The sequence below is a fragment of the Biomphalaria glabrata genome, chromosome 15, assembly GCF_947242115.1.
Source record: "Biomphalaria glabrata chromosome 15, xgBioGlab47.1, whole genome shotgun sequence".
In the NCBI taxonomy this organism is placed as follows: Eukaryota; Metazoa; Mollusca; class Gastropoda; family Planorbidae; genus Biomphalaria; species Biomphalaria glabrata.
The window spans coordinates 11,485,735-11,505,650 of NC_074725.1; the positions used below are offsets into that span (position 1 = coordinate 11,485,735).

The 19,916-nt window shown below is 36.7% G+C and overlaps 1 protein-coding gene across 1 annotated transcript; it reads right to left on the bottom strand.

The window, feature by feature from the left end:
• Nucleotides 1-342: 342 nt before the first annotated feature.
• Nucleotides 343-18,258, bottom strand: LOC106055624 (beta-1,4-N-acetylgalactosaminyltransferase bre-4-like). The gene is made up of 9 exons (XM_056013317.1): nucleotides 17,633-18,258; nucleotides 16,272-16,389; nucleotides 14,090-14,749; nucleotides 10,896-11,128; nucleotides 8,811-8,998; nucleotides 8,128-8,250; nucleotides 4,229-4,333; nucleotides 3,664-3,802; nucleotides 343-2,553 (listed from the first exon to the last, which is right to left on the bottom strand). Exons 2-9 carry the CDS (start codon nucleotides 16,387-16,389, stop codon nucleotides 2,437-2,439), a joined length of 1,683 nt encoding a protein of 560 aa, XP_055869292.1. The 5' UTR covers nucleotides 17,633-18,258; the 3' UTR covers nucleotides 343-2,436.
• Nucleotides 18,259-19,916: the final 1,658 nt, after the last annotated feature.

The following is a 19,916-nucleotide window of genomic DNA, read 5'->3' on the forward strand; positions in this document are numbered from 1 at the left end:
AAAACGACTAATTGTATGGACACGAACAAACAAAAACTACTGTATTTTAAACATAAACTAACGATTTATAAACTAGTCATGTCGCTATTTTGTTTCATCTTCTTGACTATTTCTTCAATACAATGTAAGCTATAGAACAGTTTGAATCTAATTTACTACATTTATTTCGGACACACGGTACATGTTGTTACTACACTGATCGATGCTCTGTAATATAAAGAAGAAGAAGAAGATAGGCCAATCTTTTTTTACTTCATTGTTTAGTCCATTGGTTTAATCTAGATATAGAATTTACAAATATATTACTAAACTCTAGCTTTAAACAATCGTCTTAGTTTATTCATTTCTTTATGATTCTTAATAGTTTAATTTTGGAAATAATTCTATTGTAATGTCAATTTTTAAAAATAAGCTAACCTTTGTTTTCTACGAGTTTTTTTTAACTAACTAGTTAATTGTAATACTGTAACGTAAACAAAATGATGAACAGTGCTCAAGACTGACTAGTCTCAAAACCCTTTAAATCTCTGACGGAGAAATCGGCATCTCTGGTTCTGTCCGGTCTGTGTAGTCTCTAAGGGCCCCATACCCAGATCTACCCAAATATGTAAGGGACAAAGAAAGAACTGTAGTCTCTTTATGTCACACCATTGATTCTCAACTTTGCGGTTAAAATCCTAGTGGGTTCACAGCACGCCAACTTGAGATACATGGAGATAAACATTTTTACTGTCTCGTCATTTTTGTATCAGAAAGAATTCATTTGCGTAATGTTAATTAGACAAACAAGTATCATATAATTTTTATTTTAAACAAGAAAAAAATAATTAAAATTCCTTTAAAAAAAAACACAATACCTCCAGTATGCAACTTAAAATATAATAGAATATTTAAAAACATAATTAATAATAATAATTGGTTCCTACCGGGTATCGAACCTGTGATTTTGTTACCGATATATGTCTGAGTATACGTATTTATCAATTCTGCCAGCGGGGATTATCTATTGATATTATCAGTATATGGCCATCTACTTGACCTAGACTTCTGATTTACAATTATTAAAATCTAGTCTAGATTTAGATATCCTTCTAAATCTAGATGTAATCTATATTAGATTTACGTAAAAAAAATAATACTAAAGCTTAGATATTCTTTCAATCAAATAGAAACAGCTTTAAATTTATTCTTTTATCGCATAATTTCAGAACGCTATGGCTGTCTACGCGTATGCCTTTTTTTTTCTAACTCTATTCAAGCTAATTTTAATTTGAAAAGTTATAACTGTTCAACTATAGTTTTCAACATGTGACCAACGAGCTAGTAATTCTTTTCTCAGCGATATACATCAATTGTTAAAATTTCTAGGAAAGTCGCTATAGCCATTTTTTTAGATCAGCTGTCCAGATTCCTGGATCAAGGATCTAGGTTCCATGAAGGAGTGACTTGAAGAGGGGCATTAGTATTATAAAGAAGACAATTCTTCCTTTACAATGCTGATGGCGTTTTGCAAGAGCGATTACTTTGCTCTTAGTATGGCAACATTAAAAGACAGGTTCTAGGTTTGTGATTGGCCAATAGAGCAAGACTTAGACGACGGTGCGCAAACTGTTCCTGAAAGTCTATCCATTTAGTGCACTCTAAACTGAAAACAAGCGGGAATACCCGCTGACGTATGTGGGTTCATGATAAAGATTGTCTAGACCTCCAGATCAAATTGAATTTCTAGATTATTATACTTCCAAAGGTAAAATTAAGTATTCCTTATGTGGCCGATTAGCTTATAATTCTTTTTCACAAAGATACATATACACTGAAACATTTCTAGGAAAATAGAGCCGTTTTCGAGAACCATGTCCGAATATGTATTTTTTTTATTCCCATGAAGACTTACAAGCTGAAGAAGGAAATTGTATAAAGGGTGGAAAAGATGATATTGTTATAACTCTGCTATGCACACCGCCATCCAAGATAGTGCAGAAGGTGCTCACAGTTAGACTCTAGACACTAGACAGAGAAGGTGTTCACTGTTAGACTCTAGACACTAGACAGAGACTAGACAGAGAAGGATGTTGACTTTAAATAGAAGATAAGGGAGTTCCGTCAAGTCTAGAGCTTATGATGAGGCTGTACTCAAGACAGACGTTGTTCTATGATGTTGTGATGTCCCCAGGTAAATAATCGTCTATATCGTTGCCTCCCTTAAGTTATTACACTATGAAAGGTCTATTCAATTAGTGCTTTTTTTTAGGATGGGGGGGGGGGAGTGTAGTAAAATTACTATTGCTATTTACTATGGCACAGCCATAACACCGTCGGAGGGCATCATTGTTACAGTTGCTGATCAGAACCTTCTTCTGAGAGATATCTGTTGGAATGAATATAATTACAGCGTGGTAAACAAAAAAAAAGGTTTGGTTTCTAGACTTAAGGAAGTTAAAGTTTTGCTTTTGGTCCCTTGGCATCAGTTCTGGTTTGATCTCGTTTTATTTTTTCATCGCGCCATTTTTTCTTGGCGTCCAAGACGATTTTGAGAATCTTAAAGGGAGCATTCTGAAAAAAAAATAAATTACAACAGCTACTGTTCGTTTACCAACAAAACAAGGAGCAAGTAAAGGATAATAGATTTACATCGGCACGTTTCCTAGTAGACTTCGATTACTTATTCCTGTCAGAATCCGCATTTAGAAAAGCTACTATTAAAACTTGGATTGGGTCACGCACTCGATGACCTTAATTCAGCCACTCGGTAACCTCGGATCAGCCATCAAGTAGCTCTTTATAAACATTTAGATTTCTATTGTAACAACATCTAATCTAATGCTGTTTAGTCTTTTTTTTATTTCTTAAATGAAATTAAGTCAATAATAATGATCTAAAGAACATATTCATTGACTTGAAAGGAAAGTCGCTTTTTGTATTCTCTAAGTGTTATAATCTTAGCTACAATATCATAAAGTGACAGTATTTGGGGAAACTTTATTAAGATAAGATTTTCTTTGTAAAAAGCAAGTGTATTAGTTTTTTAAATAAATAAATTTTTAGTTGGGGATATTTAAGACAAATTTTCAATTGTAAACAATGTCAAAGACGCTCTATTAACAGACCACTAATGGCAACAAAATAAAAATGAGCTTGTGTGTCTAACGAAAGAGTTTTAAAAGTTTTCTTTACAGTGATTAAAACACAGACCTACATATATTATATATAGGTGTGTGGATAAAAAGTACACAAAGTTATCGTCTATCTTAACTCTTTCTCTCCTAATCGACGAAACCATCGTTGAGTTGACCTCCATAAATTAAATTAATGTCTAATTTTTTAAACTTTACTTTACGTTATATAGAAGGAGTATGCATTCCCCTTTAGTCCTCTACCAAATAAAACATTTTCTGATCACAAACAATAAAGCGATTGAAGCTTAACCATAATATGGTAGTAAATCAGTAATGAGCAAAATGAAGAATTCCGTCTGAATGTGCAAAAGTAATTACGGAGTTAAAGAGTTAAAAATGACAGCTAATCAACACTTCCTAGTTCCTTACACCGAATGGCTGGCAATTTATAGCTTTTGGTTATCTCCCATAGATGGAAATCTCCAAAAACGTTGTTAAACAATTTTGGGTATCTAGAAATTTAAATTTAATTCATAAATGAACCAACCAGAAAAATGTCTGTATTATTGATTGCCACAGTGATCCAAGTATACAGATGATCGAATGTGATATTGAGCACTTTGTATTTTACTGTGTTCAAACCATTAATTTCAAGTCTCATGGTGGCGTTTTCCAGAATACTGATTCTGTCAAGCAATCAACGATAACAACGGAATAAAAAAAAAAACCACATCACATCAACTTAGTAATGGAATAAAAAAATAAAAAAAAAGACGCGCCATAAATGCTTGCTTCCTAACCATTATAATTTTTCGACAAGGTGTACAGCTGGTTGTATAAACTCGGACAAATTTTATTGCTGGTTGTGTTGAGAAAGGGGGCTATTGTGAATGTATTTTTTTTTTCGTATTGATGCCTTTATTTAATTGTAACTTTAATACAAAGGTTTGTAAAATGAAAGGCGAACTTTAAAACAGCAAGATTACCATGTCTCAATGGCGTCCATTGTTTTATAGTTTAAAAGATAAGGAAGCCATAACAGTGAGAATAGATTCTTACATGAGAGCAACGAGCTTCGTCACAAAGTACTTTCCAGTTCTCAAAATACTGACCTTAATGGGTTGGCTTCATTCCCTTTGTCTCTCGTGTGCTTGATCATATGATAACGAGCGATCTGGGGCGGGTAGCGTAGTATGGTGTAGTTTTTACTTTTTAATCTGGGGGAACATAGAGTGAAAAAAAAACGTCACAGTTTAGGTCTCAACGTTTCGGCTATGATTAGAGATGTAGCCTAGCTCCAAACAGCTAATCCAATCTCCCTTGTAGGCATCAATATAAACCTAAATGATATGATGACACACATACATTTGAATTAACTCTTTCTCTCCGTAATTATTTTCCCACATTCTGACGGAATTCTTAATTTTGCTCATTACTATTTCACTGCAGCCTATTTGGACTAGCCAAGCCATTGGACTCGAGACAAAAATACACCTTCTCAACACAATCGTCATTCCAACTGCTACAAATGCATGTGAGACTTGGAAGTCATCTGTCAAAATTGAGAAAAGACTAAATGTGGCTCAACAGAGATGGCTGAGACGGATTTTGGGAGTCAGTTACACAGATCGGGTCTCAAACAAGGAAATCCTATGCCGAACTGGGAGTCGAACACTTAGTGAGGTTGTGATTGAGCGTCGCATGAGGTTTGCGGGACATGTTCTACGTCAAAATGAATTACGCACACCAAGAGTTGCGATAACATGGAAGCCAAAACGAGGAAAGCACAAACAGGACGTCCTCGTATTACTTGGCGACACACCTTCATGGAGGACCTCAGAACAGTGGACACCAGGTGGGAGGAGGCTTCAGACATTGCCAGTGACAGATCTTTATGGAGACAGCTTGCCGCCCAATGCGCCGAACGGCGCGGGAGGACCTAAGTCTAAGTAAGTAAGTCTATTTCACTCCCCTGTTATGATTAAGCTTCAATAGCTTTGTCGTTTATTTTCAGAAAATGCTTTATTTGCTATATAATTAAAGGGAAATGCATGCTCTTTTTGAAATACACAAAGTATAGTTTATAAAATTAAATATTAATTAAATTTAATGAGGTTGAATCAACGATGTAATCGTCAATTAGGAGACTCCGAAAGAGTTAAGCTAGAAATCCTTCTATAAACTAAATAAAAATATTCACAAATATCTCCACGCTTTCAGTTTCAGTTTCAATGTAATCACAAAAGAGATCCAAGACACCGATAGCAAAGACAAACAGACACAAACACTCTTTTGTTCCCCTGGCAATCAAATCATTAAATAGAAACAATCTGATATAAACTTTGTCAAATGTAAATTATGAGTGAGTCTGGTGTGAATGTGCATTTTGGTTTCTTATAGTTATAATGTTTTTTGTTTGGTGTAATGCACAAATTGTAAGACAAATTTCCATACGGACAATAAAGATTATTATAATTATTATTATTATTTTATTACAAAAAAATATAGACTGGAAAAAGGAAATAACTTGAACATGTAACTTGAAAACATGTATATCTATTGTTGTCGGATTTCCGAATTCTGGAAAGTTGCATGATCTTCAGTCTTAGAGATGAAACAAAACTACACTGCTGTATAATAAAGTACACAAAATTGCAAGTCATAAATTTTCGTTTCATAAAACTCTTTAATCGGCCAGTCTATATTTATGTATGACTATGTATTATAGTTTTCAGGCGTGTTCTCTTTCATCAGACTACGCTTGTTATTGAAACATCGCGAGTGCAGTTATAAAAAAAAAGAAAGTTTTTCTAAAGGAAATTTCCTTTCCTAAATTAGAATCTACAATATCCTATTTGTCTTTGAGACAGACGAGAAAGTGATGGTTTCCCATGACACCTAAATCAACTCATTCTGTCTGTCAGGTAAAAAGTGTGTATGTTATTACTCTCACACCCAATCTCGGATCAAGCTGAAATTTTGCACAATTATATGTAACTGACAACACACACACACACAAAACAACAATTGGTTAATTAACTTTGAGTAATTAATTATTTTGTCATGAATAGAACAAGGGGAAGAAATTGTTCGTGACTAATGTGGTGGTATAAGCTGACTTAGTCCCCTTTATACATTTTGAAGAGAAATAGGTTGCCGCTTTGAAACTAGCCTAAAATAACTATTTAAAAAAAAAAGCAAAAAAAAAAACCCACTATATTCATGAGCACTCCCTCGGCACAGAAGTTCCAGCCTCAGGAGGCTCAAATTAAAAATTCAGTTCTTTCAACTTTTTATTTGTAAAGCGATCACGGTAACATTCACAAGATTCCACCCCCACCCCCCTCTTTCTTTTTTCTTCCCCAACTTGTCCGGACAAATGATAGGATCATAGTGTATTAGGATTGCTATAAGCATGAATTAGCGCTAAACGAAAACTATTGGTAAAATGTTACAAATATCACAGATTTATTTTTTTTTAATCTAGATCTATTACAAATTTAATCACATGACTGATCTAAGCTACTTGATACAATTACACTTAATATAAGCTTTTTTTTTTTTTTTTTTTCCTCTAATTAGCGTACACGGCTTTTATATGTTACATTAGGAAGAACTAATAAACAATATTACTTTTTTTTTTTTTTTTTTTTTTTCCTAGAGTTGCACACAGAACACATAAACTCTTACTCTTGTAATTGACGATACCATCGTTGATTTGACCTCATTAAATTAAATTAATGTTTAATTTTATAAATTTTATTTTGTGTTATATAAAAAGAGAGAAAGAATTAATATTGGTCAGAAATATCAATTAATAAAAAAAAATAATTTGACATAGTAAAAAAAAAAACAACAAGTCAAATTTTAAAAAAAGTTTTTACAAATTATGTCTCCTACTATTTCTGGTAATACTTCATTACTGCAAGATGTCTTACCAGCGAGCTTTGCATAATCAAGTTCTTCATAAACAGCTAGCTAAAGATTTCTACATACGACGGTGCGCGAAATGCTCATATGCGTGATTGTATTTATTTATTCAACTCTTTGCTGAATCTAAAGAAACATTTGAGTCGAGTGAGGTCATGCCAGTTGAACACGGAAACATTTGAGTCGAGTGAGGTCATTCCAGTTCAACACGGAAACATCTGAGTCGAGTGAGGTCATTCCAGTTCAACACGGAAACACATTTTTAAGATGATTCAATTTGTGAAAAAATTTTCACAATGTGGCCAATTAGTTACTTTTTCGAAGAGTTTGCAAACTAATAGCAGAAATTGTAAAACAAACTTAAGTATATATTTGTAGTAATGCTAATTATTAGTTTTAAAACAAATTGTGGATTTTGGTGCAATCATCTCTTCCACCAACCCTACGTTTACGCTCTCCGGTACGGAGAACCTATTGGTACGGAGAACCTATTGGTACGGAGAACCTATTGGTACGGAGCCTCTCCACCACATATCCACATAGAAAATAATGCTTATATTGTTTTTTTAAAGTAAATACTAATTCTACAGTTTTCCCAGTGTGGCCAACAAGCTAGTAGGCCTAATTTCTTTTCCCGACTATATGCACCAACTGTCAAATTTCTAGAAAAATCGTTAGAGTTTTTTTCGAGAACTGTGTCCAGCCACGATGGTATATCTTTTTTTAGGCAATGAATGTGCGATCTGAATAGAGGAATTGTAGAACAAGAAAAATATTTTAAAAAAATACTCTTTTTTTTTTAAGACAATTCCTCCTTTATAAGTTTTATAGAACGATTAAATTGCTCTCTCAGTAACTCATGGGCGTAGCCAGGATTTTTCTTCTCCCCCCCCCCTCTAAAATAAATTATATATATACATTCTGACCTTTCATTCTTTCGGAAGATGTTTATTGTACCCGAGAATAGGTTCTTCCTGGAGATAGTGGAAAAATTGTAGACAAGGGGGTCTGGGGGAACGCCGCGAGCTCCCCTAGTGGACAATGTTATTTATCTCAGTCACGTCAAAGTGGACTGCATTACCTAAACATAATGTCATCGTCTTCGCCTCCCCAGCCAACGTACAGATTTGAATTCCCATTGACCTTGAGATACTGTTCCTTTGAGAATCCGTTGATACCACCGAAGAAATGAGGGTAGGGTAACCTGAAACAAGAAAGTAACACTGCACGTCAATCATATTGTGGGACTCTCCCAGTGAACAGTTAGGGTTCATCTAGAAGGAAAAGAAAGAGAAGAGCAAAACCTAAAAACAAGGGAATTTTTATTTAAATTGCTTATATAAGGGAAAGAACTGCGCATTTGCAGCCATATATTTCAATACTGTAAGAATTATTTACATTTTTCTATATACATTACTAAATTAACACTTTTCAATTAAAGGATTGTTTTATATTTTTGTTATGGACAATGAATAACTGTGCAAAGTTTCAACTTCATCCGAGAATGGGAAATGGGAGAAATTACGTGTACAAAATTTGTACCAGACAGATGGATTGAGTTTGAGCTTTGTAAAAGAAAATTTTGAGATTTATAAAAGGAAGAAAAAGAAATGAGAGAGAGAGAGAGAGAGAGGGGGGGGGGGAAGAAAGATGACGATGAGGTTGAGAAAATAAAGAAAGGAACAGAAAGCAGATGGAGATATATAGACTATAGATCAGGGAAAGACTGACAACAAAAAGTATAAAGGAGTCTAATTCTCTCACGTGTAGTTATACTTATTCATAGCCACAGCGTAGTGCCTAGGGTTGGACTCACACCTGTACAGATTTCTATCATTCAACGGAATCAGGTCCACATCGTGGAAGATGTAACAATCAAAGTTGCCAAGTTTCTCAGCCTCAAGGAAGCCAGCATTCATGACTGCACCTTTATTAAACGTTGAGGGTGGAGCCTATCATAGAAAACATAATGAGCACCTGTTTCTCTCTAAACAGACTTGAATTTACTACATACAGATATTTATATGACTAATTAACAAATGCTGGGTCTGTGGCAGTTCATGTATGTGAAAAATATATGCAAATCTGTTATATATTACTAGTGCGTTGAGGCTTGAATACTGACTGCACTCGTCTAACCCTTTGGACTCGAAGACAGTGTCTTAATGACTGAGTCACCATAGGCGAATTTGGAGAGAAAACCGAGGAACAGAACAAAAACTAATTCAATGCTACGACACGAGGGGAAATACTTCAATGCATTATAAACAGTGAAGTCATACAAGATGTCATACAAATCATACTAGATGTCATACTAGATGTCATACTAGATGTCATACTATATGTCATACTAGATGACATACTAGATGTCATTCTAGATGTCATACTCGATGTCATGTTAGATGTCATACTAGATGTCATACTAGATGTCATACTGGATGCCATACTCGGTGTCATGTTAGATGTCATACTCGAGACCATTATAGTTGTCATGCTATATGTCATACTCAACGTCGTGTTAGAAGTCATACTAGATGTCACGATAGCTGTCATACTCGATGTCATATTCGATGTCATACTTGATGTAATACTCGATGTTATACTCGATGCTATATTCGATGTCATACTCGATGTCATGCTCGATGTCATACTCGGTGTCATACTCGATGTCGTGATAGATGCAATGCTCGATGTCATACTGGATGTCTTACGAGATGTCATTCTCGATGTCATACGAGATGTTATTCTCGATGTTACTCGATATCATGCTAGGTGTCATACTCGATGTCACACTAGATGTCATACTAGATGTCACACTAGAATGTTAGATGTCATACTAGATGTTATACTAGATGTTATACTCGATGTAGCAAAGGTAGAGTATAGACTGAACTGTCTTTTTCTCTTCTTCAAAAAAAAAAGCTTTGTTTGTGGACATAATGCATATTTTAAACTTTTGTTTCATTAAATGATTAAAGATTTATTTATTTTAAAAACTCAGGAGAGTCCGTCTTTATGACTAAATTAGATCCCTAGAATGAAACATTTGTCTGTACAAATTCAAAGTAAATTTTAAAAAAATATTCCCCTCGTTTCTGAACCAAATAACATTCACTGCCATAAAAGTTGAGCCAAACTACTATTCACCTTCACCAGTCACTTAGTCCATTGGATCGTTGGGGCATAACACATAATCTGTCGACTTTCTTCTCATTCCTCTCTGTCTTTTGCATTTAATAGAATCTCTTCCAATGACAGGCCCGAACATTCTTTTATGTTCTCTTCCCATCGCTTTCAGTGTCTGCCTCTTCTTTTTCCTGTTATTGTTCTCTGAACGAAAGTCTTTGCGAGCTCTGAAGACCTGTGTTATGGCCATAAAATTTTAGTTTGCGATTTTCGACAAGCCACCGTGGGACCCTATCGCCATTTTGATCTCAAATCTCGTTTGCGATGACGTTTTAAACACCTCAGAGCTATCGTTGCAGACAAGGAAACCAAACCTAAACTACTGTCCGGAATTGTACAGTCCACAGCAGCACTTGCAAAACTCAAAACAATTTGGAAAGACAAAGACATAGCCCTCGACACTAATAAAATTAGAATGATGTTCTCTTTTGGTCATGGACACATACGTGTAGGATGGCAAATCTTGGAAGTTGACATAATATTACCGTTTCAAAGTGCTACGTTTTAAGAGCAGTCTGTTTGATAATGTAAAACAAAATAGAGCTTATACATTTAGAAACTTCCAGACACCTAGTCCCAAACAATAACTCAACCAACTCACCTAGTCCCAAACAATAACTCAACCAACTCACCTAGTCCCAAATAATAACTCAACCAACTCACCTGTTCGATAACAAAGAAAGTAGCATCCACTTGCTGACGTTTTAATATCGGGAGCAGATTTTGAAGAGTGATGTGTAAATGTGGGTATCGATTTCGATAAGGTATTATGATGGCCAGTTTTTGCTTTGCAATACAATCAGAGGGTCGTATTCGCCCGCCCTTCTCAATATCGGGGAAAACGATTTTCAATTCTTCTTTCGTAATTTCATCGTACAGTCCATTTAAACTGCCAACTAAAAAATGGAAAGGACAAATTAAAAAAAATCATTATTATTAATCATTGCAATTTTTTATTATTATATAGTTCGTCCATCGTGGTTCGATGATGACCACTTTGTCATCCAGGGGGCTGAGGGCTTTGCACTGGGGTTTTATGCCTCCTCATGTGGCTGGTGAGACCTATGTGAGCCGGGAATGTTCGGCTGCAAACTGGGCAGGTTATTCCAGCTGGAGCTAGTGTCGTTTGTCTTGCTTTTCTTTTCTGGCGTTTTTCTTCTGCCTGCGTTGTTCTTTTTTCCTTAGCAACCTGTGCGCCAGTTTTCACAGCGTGACGCCATGATGCTCTGTCGTGTGCCTCTGTCTCCCAGGTGCCTGGTTCTATGCTGAACGCCTTCAGAGAAGCTTTGAGGGTGTCCCTAAAGCGCTTTCTTTGCCCACCTTGCGAGCGCTTTCCTTCGCTTAGTTGGCCATACAAGAGTCGTTTTGGGATGCGGTGGTTTTCCATTCTGTAGACGTGACCTGCCCATCGCAGCTGGGACTGCATCAGGATTGTGTGGATGCTTTGCAGACACGCTCTTCGAAGGACTTCTGTATCTGGTATTTTGTCTTGCCATTTGACATTTAGTATTTTTCTCAGACATGTCATGTGGAAGCAGTTTAGTCTCTTTGCATGTTTACTGTACACTGTCCATGTTTCTGAGGCATAGAGCAATGTAGGGAGGATGACGGCTCTGTAGACCCCTAGCTCAATTTTTTAAAGCAGTCCCGACAAACAGCCCAACATTAACCTTAATTTACTATCCAGCGTTTTCTCATAGACTACGCTTGGTCAGTGGCGTCCTCTTGTCGGTGTCAACTGGTGCGGTTAGCTCAGTGTGTCACCCCCATCAACTTTCTTCAGCTATGTTCCACTAAACACTATTGTTAGTTTGTTCTTTTTGTTGACCCAATATAGTGAGCTGATTACCCACTTTTATTGATAGCTACTCAAATGTAAAATGAGTTTCAATTCTATTATGAAATCCCACTGTTTATGACATTTATTCAACTGTTTTTGCAAATTTTGCAATTAAATTTAATTAAAAGTAGAAACAGAAGGCACCTGAACAGGTTTCCTTTGTTATACTTTGAGACAGAAATGGTATAAAGTTGTACTGTTTCATTTACACTTAAACTACCACCTAGATGTGTCTAGGCATATTTGGGCATATATCTAAAGATTTTATTATTACTATCTTTTCCGATGTGTCTGCTTTTGTAAAAAAAAAAAAGTACAGTTCCCCTTTCAGACCATGTGATCTATAGGGCAGATGATGTAAAGGTCATCTATGTCTATGGCCTGTGCTTTTTCAGAGATAAAATTTTTCAAACTTTTGTGTCACCCCCAAAACGGTGTCACCTGGTGGGTCCGCATCCTTCGCACCTCCTAGTGACGTCACTGCGCTTGATATTTGCTTTGTTTTACAAGTTTCCAATCCTAGCTCAAACTTCCAGATGGATGGAGAGGGTGGAGCCATGGAACATCGTGACGAGCGACAGTCCAGAGCGCATAGCACACGACCAGGCAACCGTTCTGATTAGATTGTTTACACTGGCATAAGAGCTCTCCCAAAAGTCTATGCGTTGCGCTAAATCAGGGGTTCTCAACCTGTGGATCGCGACCCCTTGAGGGGTCGATTGACGATTAGTCAGAGGTAGCCTAAGACCATCGAAAATATGGATTGTATTTTGTGTATTCTTCTATTGCTGTGTGGGGGGGGGGGGGGTCGCGGCAGAGTTTGGGATTGTAAAAAGGGGTCGCCGAGCTTAAAAGGCTGAGAACCGCTGCGCAAATGGAGCTTCTACAAAATGTGATAAAAGTTAATATATGCGTTGGCAACACAATTGCAGACTCTTTGGCCCACCAGGGAGGGCACATTCCACCCACTGATCAGGCAGTAAGTTTTCATCAAGCCCTGGCTATAATACAAAAAACAGAAATGGAAAAGTGGTTTGAGTGCTGGGACAAGTCCCAAAAAGCCCGTGGAGTCTTGGAGCGCATGAGGCGCCCTGACCGCACTTCCCCGTGGTGGAGGCTGTCCAGGCCTGAGCAAGCTATTATAGCACAGTGCAGGACAGGCCACTGTCCTGTTGGCTCATATTTCTCGCGGCTATGGCCAAATTTTGATTCACGGTGCCCCCGCTGCGGGGAAGAAGAGGAAACCGCGCCTCATATTCTGTTTGACTGCCCCAGACTTGCTGATCTCCGTCTCGACAGGTCTGGGAAACCCAAAATTCTCGACCTGCATGGCGACATTTATGCACTACGCAAGACAGCAGGGTTTCTGACCAGGGCTTTTGCAAGAGAGAATTTAAGCCTCTCAAGCCCTCACTCTAATGGAGTTTGATGATGATGATGATGAATCTATTTGTTAAAAATGTATTTCAGACCTAATCCAATTAACATTTTAAATTGGCTGCCTGGTCATGCAGTATGCACGCTGGACTGTCGTTCTATCGTCTCGATGGTCCCGTGTTCGAAACCTGCCAGCTGCCGTCCCACGTCGTCCTGCAGAAGGTTTGGGCTGAGATGTAAATTCTTTTCAACTCTGAAGGAACATCCGAAACATGTCAAATATTTGACAAACAACATTTTTTCTTTACAAAGTATGTAATTATATATTGATTAAATCTCCTCAATCCCAAAATAAATGCAAACATTCTGATTCTACACATTTTTTCTACACAAAATGTCATGTAGGACTATTAAAAGATTAAGCTTTACAGCACGACTCCAGATGTAAAAAAAATATTTACAGAAACATTCTTCCCCAATTAAAACGTAATAGAGACTATACATTTACTTTCCATTTGAATTATTTATTATAAACACTACCATTCTGCAATGCAAATAAGTTTTTCAAAATACTTTATCTGGAGGATAAAATAAAGATTCATATCATATGTTAAAATTCACTCCAAAGTAGAAAACTTACGCAGGTGAGGAGACTTTTCTGGACAATAGTTTATAGTCTTTTCATTCTCCAAAGAAAACTCTTTTTCAACTTCGATAGTCATGATCTCGTTCTCAAAAACATTCTCCCGGAAATCATTCGGACTGTCCGAGTCGTAATCATCCTTTTCATTTCTGTCAGCCTTTGTTTTTTGTGATTGTCTTTCTTTGACAGAGTCTAAATTGTTTTGTGCCTTTTGTTTTACACGTGCGTCTTTTGTTGCCTGTTTGTCTACATTCTGTTTTTGGTGATTAATCTTTGGCTTTGGTTGTCTCTGGAATGTATTTAAAACCGATGGTTTGTCTTTCACTATTTGCTCTGTGGTGTTTCGAGACACACCTTTGATCGACTCATTTGGTCTCTGAGAGTGCTTGTGATGAGGAGACTCTGATTTATTACTGCTGATAATTTTATCCATGGTAGAATTTAACATGTTTGAATCACTTCTCTTAACTAACAATGAATCAGATGAAACAACTAAAGACTGAGGTTCGTTCTTAATATTCCCCGTCTGTCTTCCATTACTCACACTAGGTATGCTACTGATTCCTTTTGCTGTAACTACCATGTTGTGTGTAAGATGGGATTCCATATCTGCTACTTTTGAGCGTACACTTTTACGGTGCCAATTGTTGAGCATATCTGTTGAAGAGAAATAATTATTATTTGAGATACTTCTATACGCTCAGAGAAAATATTGTTGTCACTTAGCCTATTGTATTAGAGCAGCGTTGTTCACACTAACAATTAGACTTTTTGGCTTTCAAAGTAAAGTAATATTTGCAGGTTTGGAGGTGACTCTTTATAAACACACTTGTTTACATAAATAAATTTGCAAGGACTTCCTGACGTTTCGGTTCTATAGAAAACTAGAAATTTCAATCCACAAGTGACTTTTGAAACGGATCAGTTAGCGCACACTTGGATAGCCGCGACAATTGTCTATTAGAAAACTTTATAACTCAAAGGAATCGACTTTATGTTTGCTGTTCCACCCCAAAGGAAAGGCAAAAAGTGTAAACAATAAAACTAAAAAACAGTGTACATGTGAATACAATAAGTTCTGGAATAACTCTTCTTGGTGTAAAGTTTGAAAACTATCCACACAGGTCGTGGGAAGAGAACGAACTAAATGCTAGCCAACGAACTTATCAAACATTGAGCAATGTCTCTTTAGTTTACTTCAGAGCCGACTGGAATGTTACACTTGTCCAAGTATCTCCGGAATCGGACTGGACATTCACTATGTTGATTTTATGAATAGTCATTGCTATAATAAAGGCCGGATATAAGATAGCCCCAAACTTTGCGCCCTCATTTTAAAATAAGAGGGGGGGGGGGGTTTCCACATTTTTAAAAAAATATATAATTTGTAAATAAATGTGCACTTTATAATTGTAAAGAAAATGACAAAATGAGATGAACTTTACAAGAACTTTATTTCTTCACAAATGTAAAATAAATTTAGCTTTGTTACAAAACCACTATTCAAGTCAAAGCTTGATGATACCAGGAACCTGGACGCTGATCTCAAAAACGGCTCTAAAGATTTTCATAGAAATTTAACAGTTCATGTATATATCTCTGAGAAAAGAATTACTATTATAGCTCGTTGGCCACACAGCGAAAACTCTAGCTTGACCGTTATAATTTTTCAAGTAAAAATGAAATAAATTTAAATTTGGCTATAAATTGGAGCAAAAAAAAAAGTCGTAGTCGTGCGTAGTGTACCGATTACAGTTGTTTATTAAATTTAAAATTGTTTAAAGTTTATTGATAGATTATCTAAGATCTGCTTTAACTTTTACGTAAATCGCATATACATTACGTCTTGATTTTCGTCTAGATCTAAACTAGATCATAAGAATTCTAAAATCAGAAGTCGAGATGAGTAGATGGAGTTCTAGATGACTATATAATGAAATTACAAATACAGATTTTCTCACGCATACAATGCCCGCTGGACGAATGGGTAGAATCGTTCGTTTAAGGAGCTGACGGTCTCAAAATCACGAGTTCGACCCCTGGTTAGAGCTAAAATCTTTTTTAAGTTTATCTTTTTTTTAAATATATATTTGATTTTATTTTAAGTTATGTAATGGAGGGCCACCACTTACTAAAATCCGGCAATGGTACAACATTTTATATATATATATATGCATACCTTTAATTTGGAGAATACTACTTTCTTCGTCTGTGATATAGAGCATATTGTACACAAGTGACATTACTGTTATGGTCATTGCCAGGATGATGAAGTCTTTAATATGACTTTGAGACATCTGAAATAGGGGGGGGCGGGGGGGGAATGGGCAGTATTTTGTGATGCTACAAACAAACAAGATGTAAAAACTCAAAATTACAAGGTGGGAAAGTCTTTGGAAACAAAACTTTATTTTTGTAATTTATGAATAAACTTATGGATAAGACTAAAATTATGCGAGTGGGATATAAGGCAAAGGGTGTCCCCGTCAGACTTGGCGAGTCAAAGCTTGAAGATCTGGACAAGTTCACGTACCTTGGCAGCATCATAACAAATGATGGAGATGCTTACCATGATGTAGCGTGCCGAATAGGAAAGGCAGGGAGCATTTTCCAAAGGCTGCAGCCTATTTGGACTAGCCAAGCCATTGGACTCGAGACAAAAATACACCTTCTCAACACAATCGTCATTCCAACTGCTACATATGCATGTGAGACGTGGAAGTCATCTGTCAAAATTGAGAAAAGACTAAATGTGGCTCAACAGAGATGGCTGAGACGGATTTTGGGAGTCAGTTACACAGACCGGATCTCAAACAAGGAAATCCTTTGCCGAACTGGGAGTCGAACACTTAGTGAGGTTGTGACTGAGCGTCGCATGAGGTTTGCGGGACATGTTCTACGTCAAAATGAATTACGCACACCAAGAGTTGCGATAACATGGAAGCCAAAACGAGGAAAGCGCAAACAGGGACGTCCTCGTATTACCTGGCGACACACCTTCATGGAGGACCTCAGAACAGTGGACACCAGATGGGAAGAGGCTTCAGACATTGCCAGTGACATATCATTATGGAGACAGCTTGCCGCCCAATGCGCCGAACGGCGCGGGAGGACCTAAGTCTAAGTCTAAGTAATGAATAAACATTTGGGAAATTGAGCAACAAAGGTGAGAATACTAAAAACTATTTTTAGGGACTAAGTAAAATGTCATCTTTATCACTGAAGTAGATTGGCTGTCTTCACCAACAGGAGAATAGGCTGTCTTCACCAAAAGGAGAATTGGCTGTCTTCACCAACAGGAAAATTGGCTGTCTTCATCAACAGGAGAATTGGCTGTCTTGCCAACAGTAGATATTGTGAAAATGTGTATGAACAAATCACATTAATACTGACTCGCAATGTTAATCTAGAAATAATATGTGAATCGTACACTTATAAAGCCTATAGTGAATTAGTGTCCATAACCATGAAACATATAAACTTTTATTGATATTTATTATTTTTCTTTAACATTTGGTTACGACGTGAGTTAGATCCTACCTTCGTGCCTCAGAGTTCAGTAAAAAACAATATCCTGGCATCCAGTTGAACACTTTTGGTTTTAGCTTTACCATGCATTAGTTCTTCTACTAACCGATTACATTTTCTGACGGTAGGGTACAATTGTGTTAGTAGTCTAACGGCGATGTTTGAATTAAGAATCTACTTTTATTAAACCCAACATGCATTATGTTACATTGTAACAGTATTAAGCGTACTTTTTTTTATTGCTTATTATGTACGGATTTTATTACAGCAATCAACTTCATCACTAGTCCAGTCTGCATTGGATTTGATGTTTGAAAGATGAACGTGTTTGAATTGCAATTCAAACACCTCTTGTCTTTCTGCACTGAAACATATTTTAGCTGGTTTCACAAAATCAAAGTTGGCAGGTTTAATCAAAATCCACACCTACGAGTAATGTTAAAGATTTTCTGTGTCCAGGAAATACGAAGTTTTATTTGGGTGAAGACATTTTTATTGAAGTGCGATTGAGATTACGTGTGTGTATGTTTTTGAAAAGGCGTCAATGATACATTGCATTTTCATTGCGTAACCACACACGACTAGGGGCGTAATGACTGAGTGGTAAAATGAGGGGTCCTCCATCCTCGAACATGTCCAAGCCAGCGCAAGCGGCGTTGTCTGAGGACTGTAAAGATGCTGGGAATACCTGTTTGTGCAAGGATCTCAGTATTGCACACTTTTTCTTTCCATGTGATTTTTAAGATCCTACGGAGACATCGCAAATCGAATGAGTTAAGTTTTCTCTCTTGCTTTGCGTAGCTGGCCCCACGACACCCTTGTTAACCGTCGGTGATGAGCTTTACATCAGCTGCCCTATAGATCTCAAGGTCTACTTATTCAAAACTACATAGGTTAGTAGATTCACATTAGCAGTAGCGTACCTAGAGTATTTGATAGGCCTACCTATTGAGCAGATCCTTTTGATGCCCTCTAAAAAATGCAATAAAATACCGAACGCATTTTTTTTTAAACAACCTCTATTCCAGTGTTTCTAAAACTTTTACTTGTGACTCATCCATACAAAATTATTTCAGTTCGCACCTCCTCCTTCCCAATAGAAATTGGATAGTTATTTCAATAACTCCGAGTAATTGCCTTGAAATTGCCTTGATTTTATCATTGGAATTCATTTTCACCCAATCGTGATCAATTTTCTTTTAATTTTAGACTATTTGTGGTAAGTTCCTCAAGACCGATAAATCGATATCTCAAGCTCAATAGGTTAATACATATTCTTGATACAGGTACTTTCAAAATTCCTAGATCCACCACAAATTTAATTAAAACATCTGGCCCTTTCAAGGAATGCATGCATGCAAAATCTTTAATTACAGATTTTTAAAAAAATTATAATATTTTAACTCGTAGGCCTACTTAAAAATCTTTTTTTTTTATTATGAAAACAAAACGTGTAGCGGGCCGGATGGAACTTCTCGGCGGCTGGATTTGGCCCCAGGGCCGTAGTTAGCCCATCATTGACCTAAACCCGGGGTCGGCAACCTGCGGCTGGCGAGCCACATGCGGCTATTTCGATGTGAAACTGCATCATCTTTTTATATTATCGAGGAAAAAAAAACATTTAAAAATTGTTCTGAATCGATTAACGAGGATTAGGCACCGACCTATGTCAGTGAGTCACTTGTACTCGTTTTTCACAGCACCCCTTCCCCGTGACACGCATCGTCACTGTCATCAGTCCGTCCGAAGCTCTCGAATGACGCCGCCGTCGGATGTTTCTATGTAGGTTTTTTATTCGCTTCCGACGCAAGACAATTTGGCGACATCACCACGTGCTTTAGCTGAGAGTTACAGTTTGTTGTTCTAAGTAAATGTGTTAGAAGCGAATTATCTTTTCAAAGTTTTGTATTTACACTTAACGCAAGCTCTTCACGGTCATATAGTTAAAATCAAACTTGTTTATTTGTCACTGGTGTAACTTTAGAACAGAATAATTGCGTAGCAAAGTCGTAGGTGAAAATGTTTTACAAGTTATTTTAAAATTGGAAAAAAAAAGGGACAACAACGATTCTTCGAAGCAAAATAAACCACGAAATTCTTACGTTTCACCACATAATAGACTAAGTAGAGCTTTGTGCCCAAACATTTCCGGCTGAAATAGTTAAGTCATGAATTTGGTAATCAATAACAGCTTCTTGTCAAAAGTACACTACCATCGTCAGTTTAAAGAATTCTGAAACGAAATGGAGACTCAGTATTCCGACACAATCAAGTGCTAAAACGTTGTTCTTTGTGA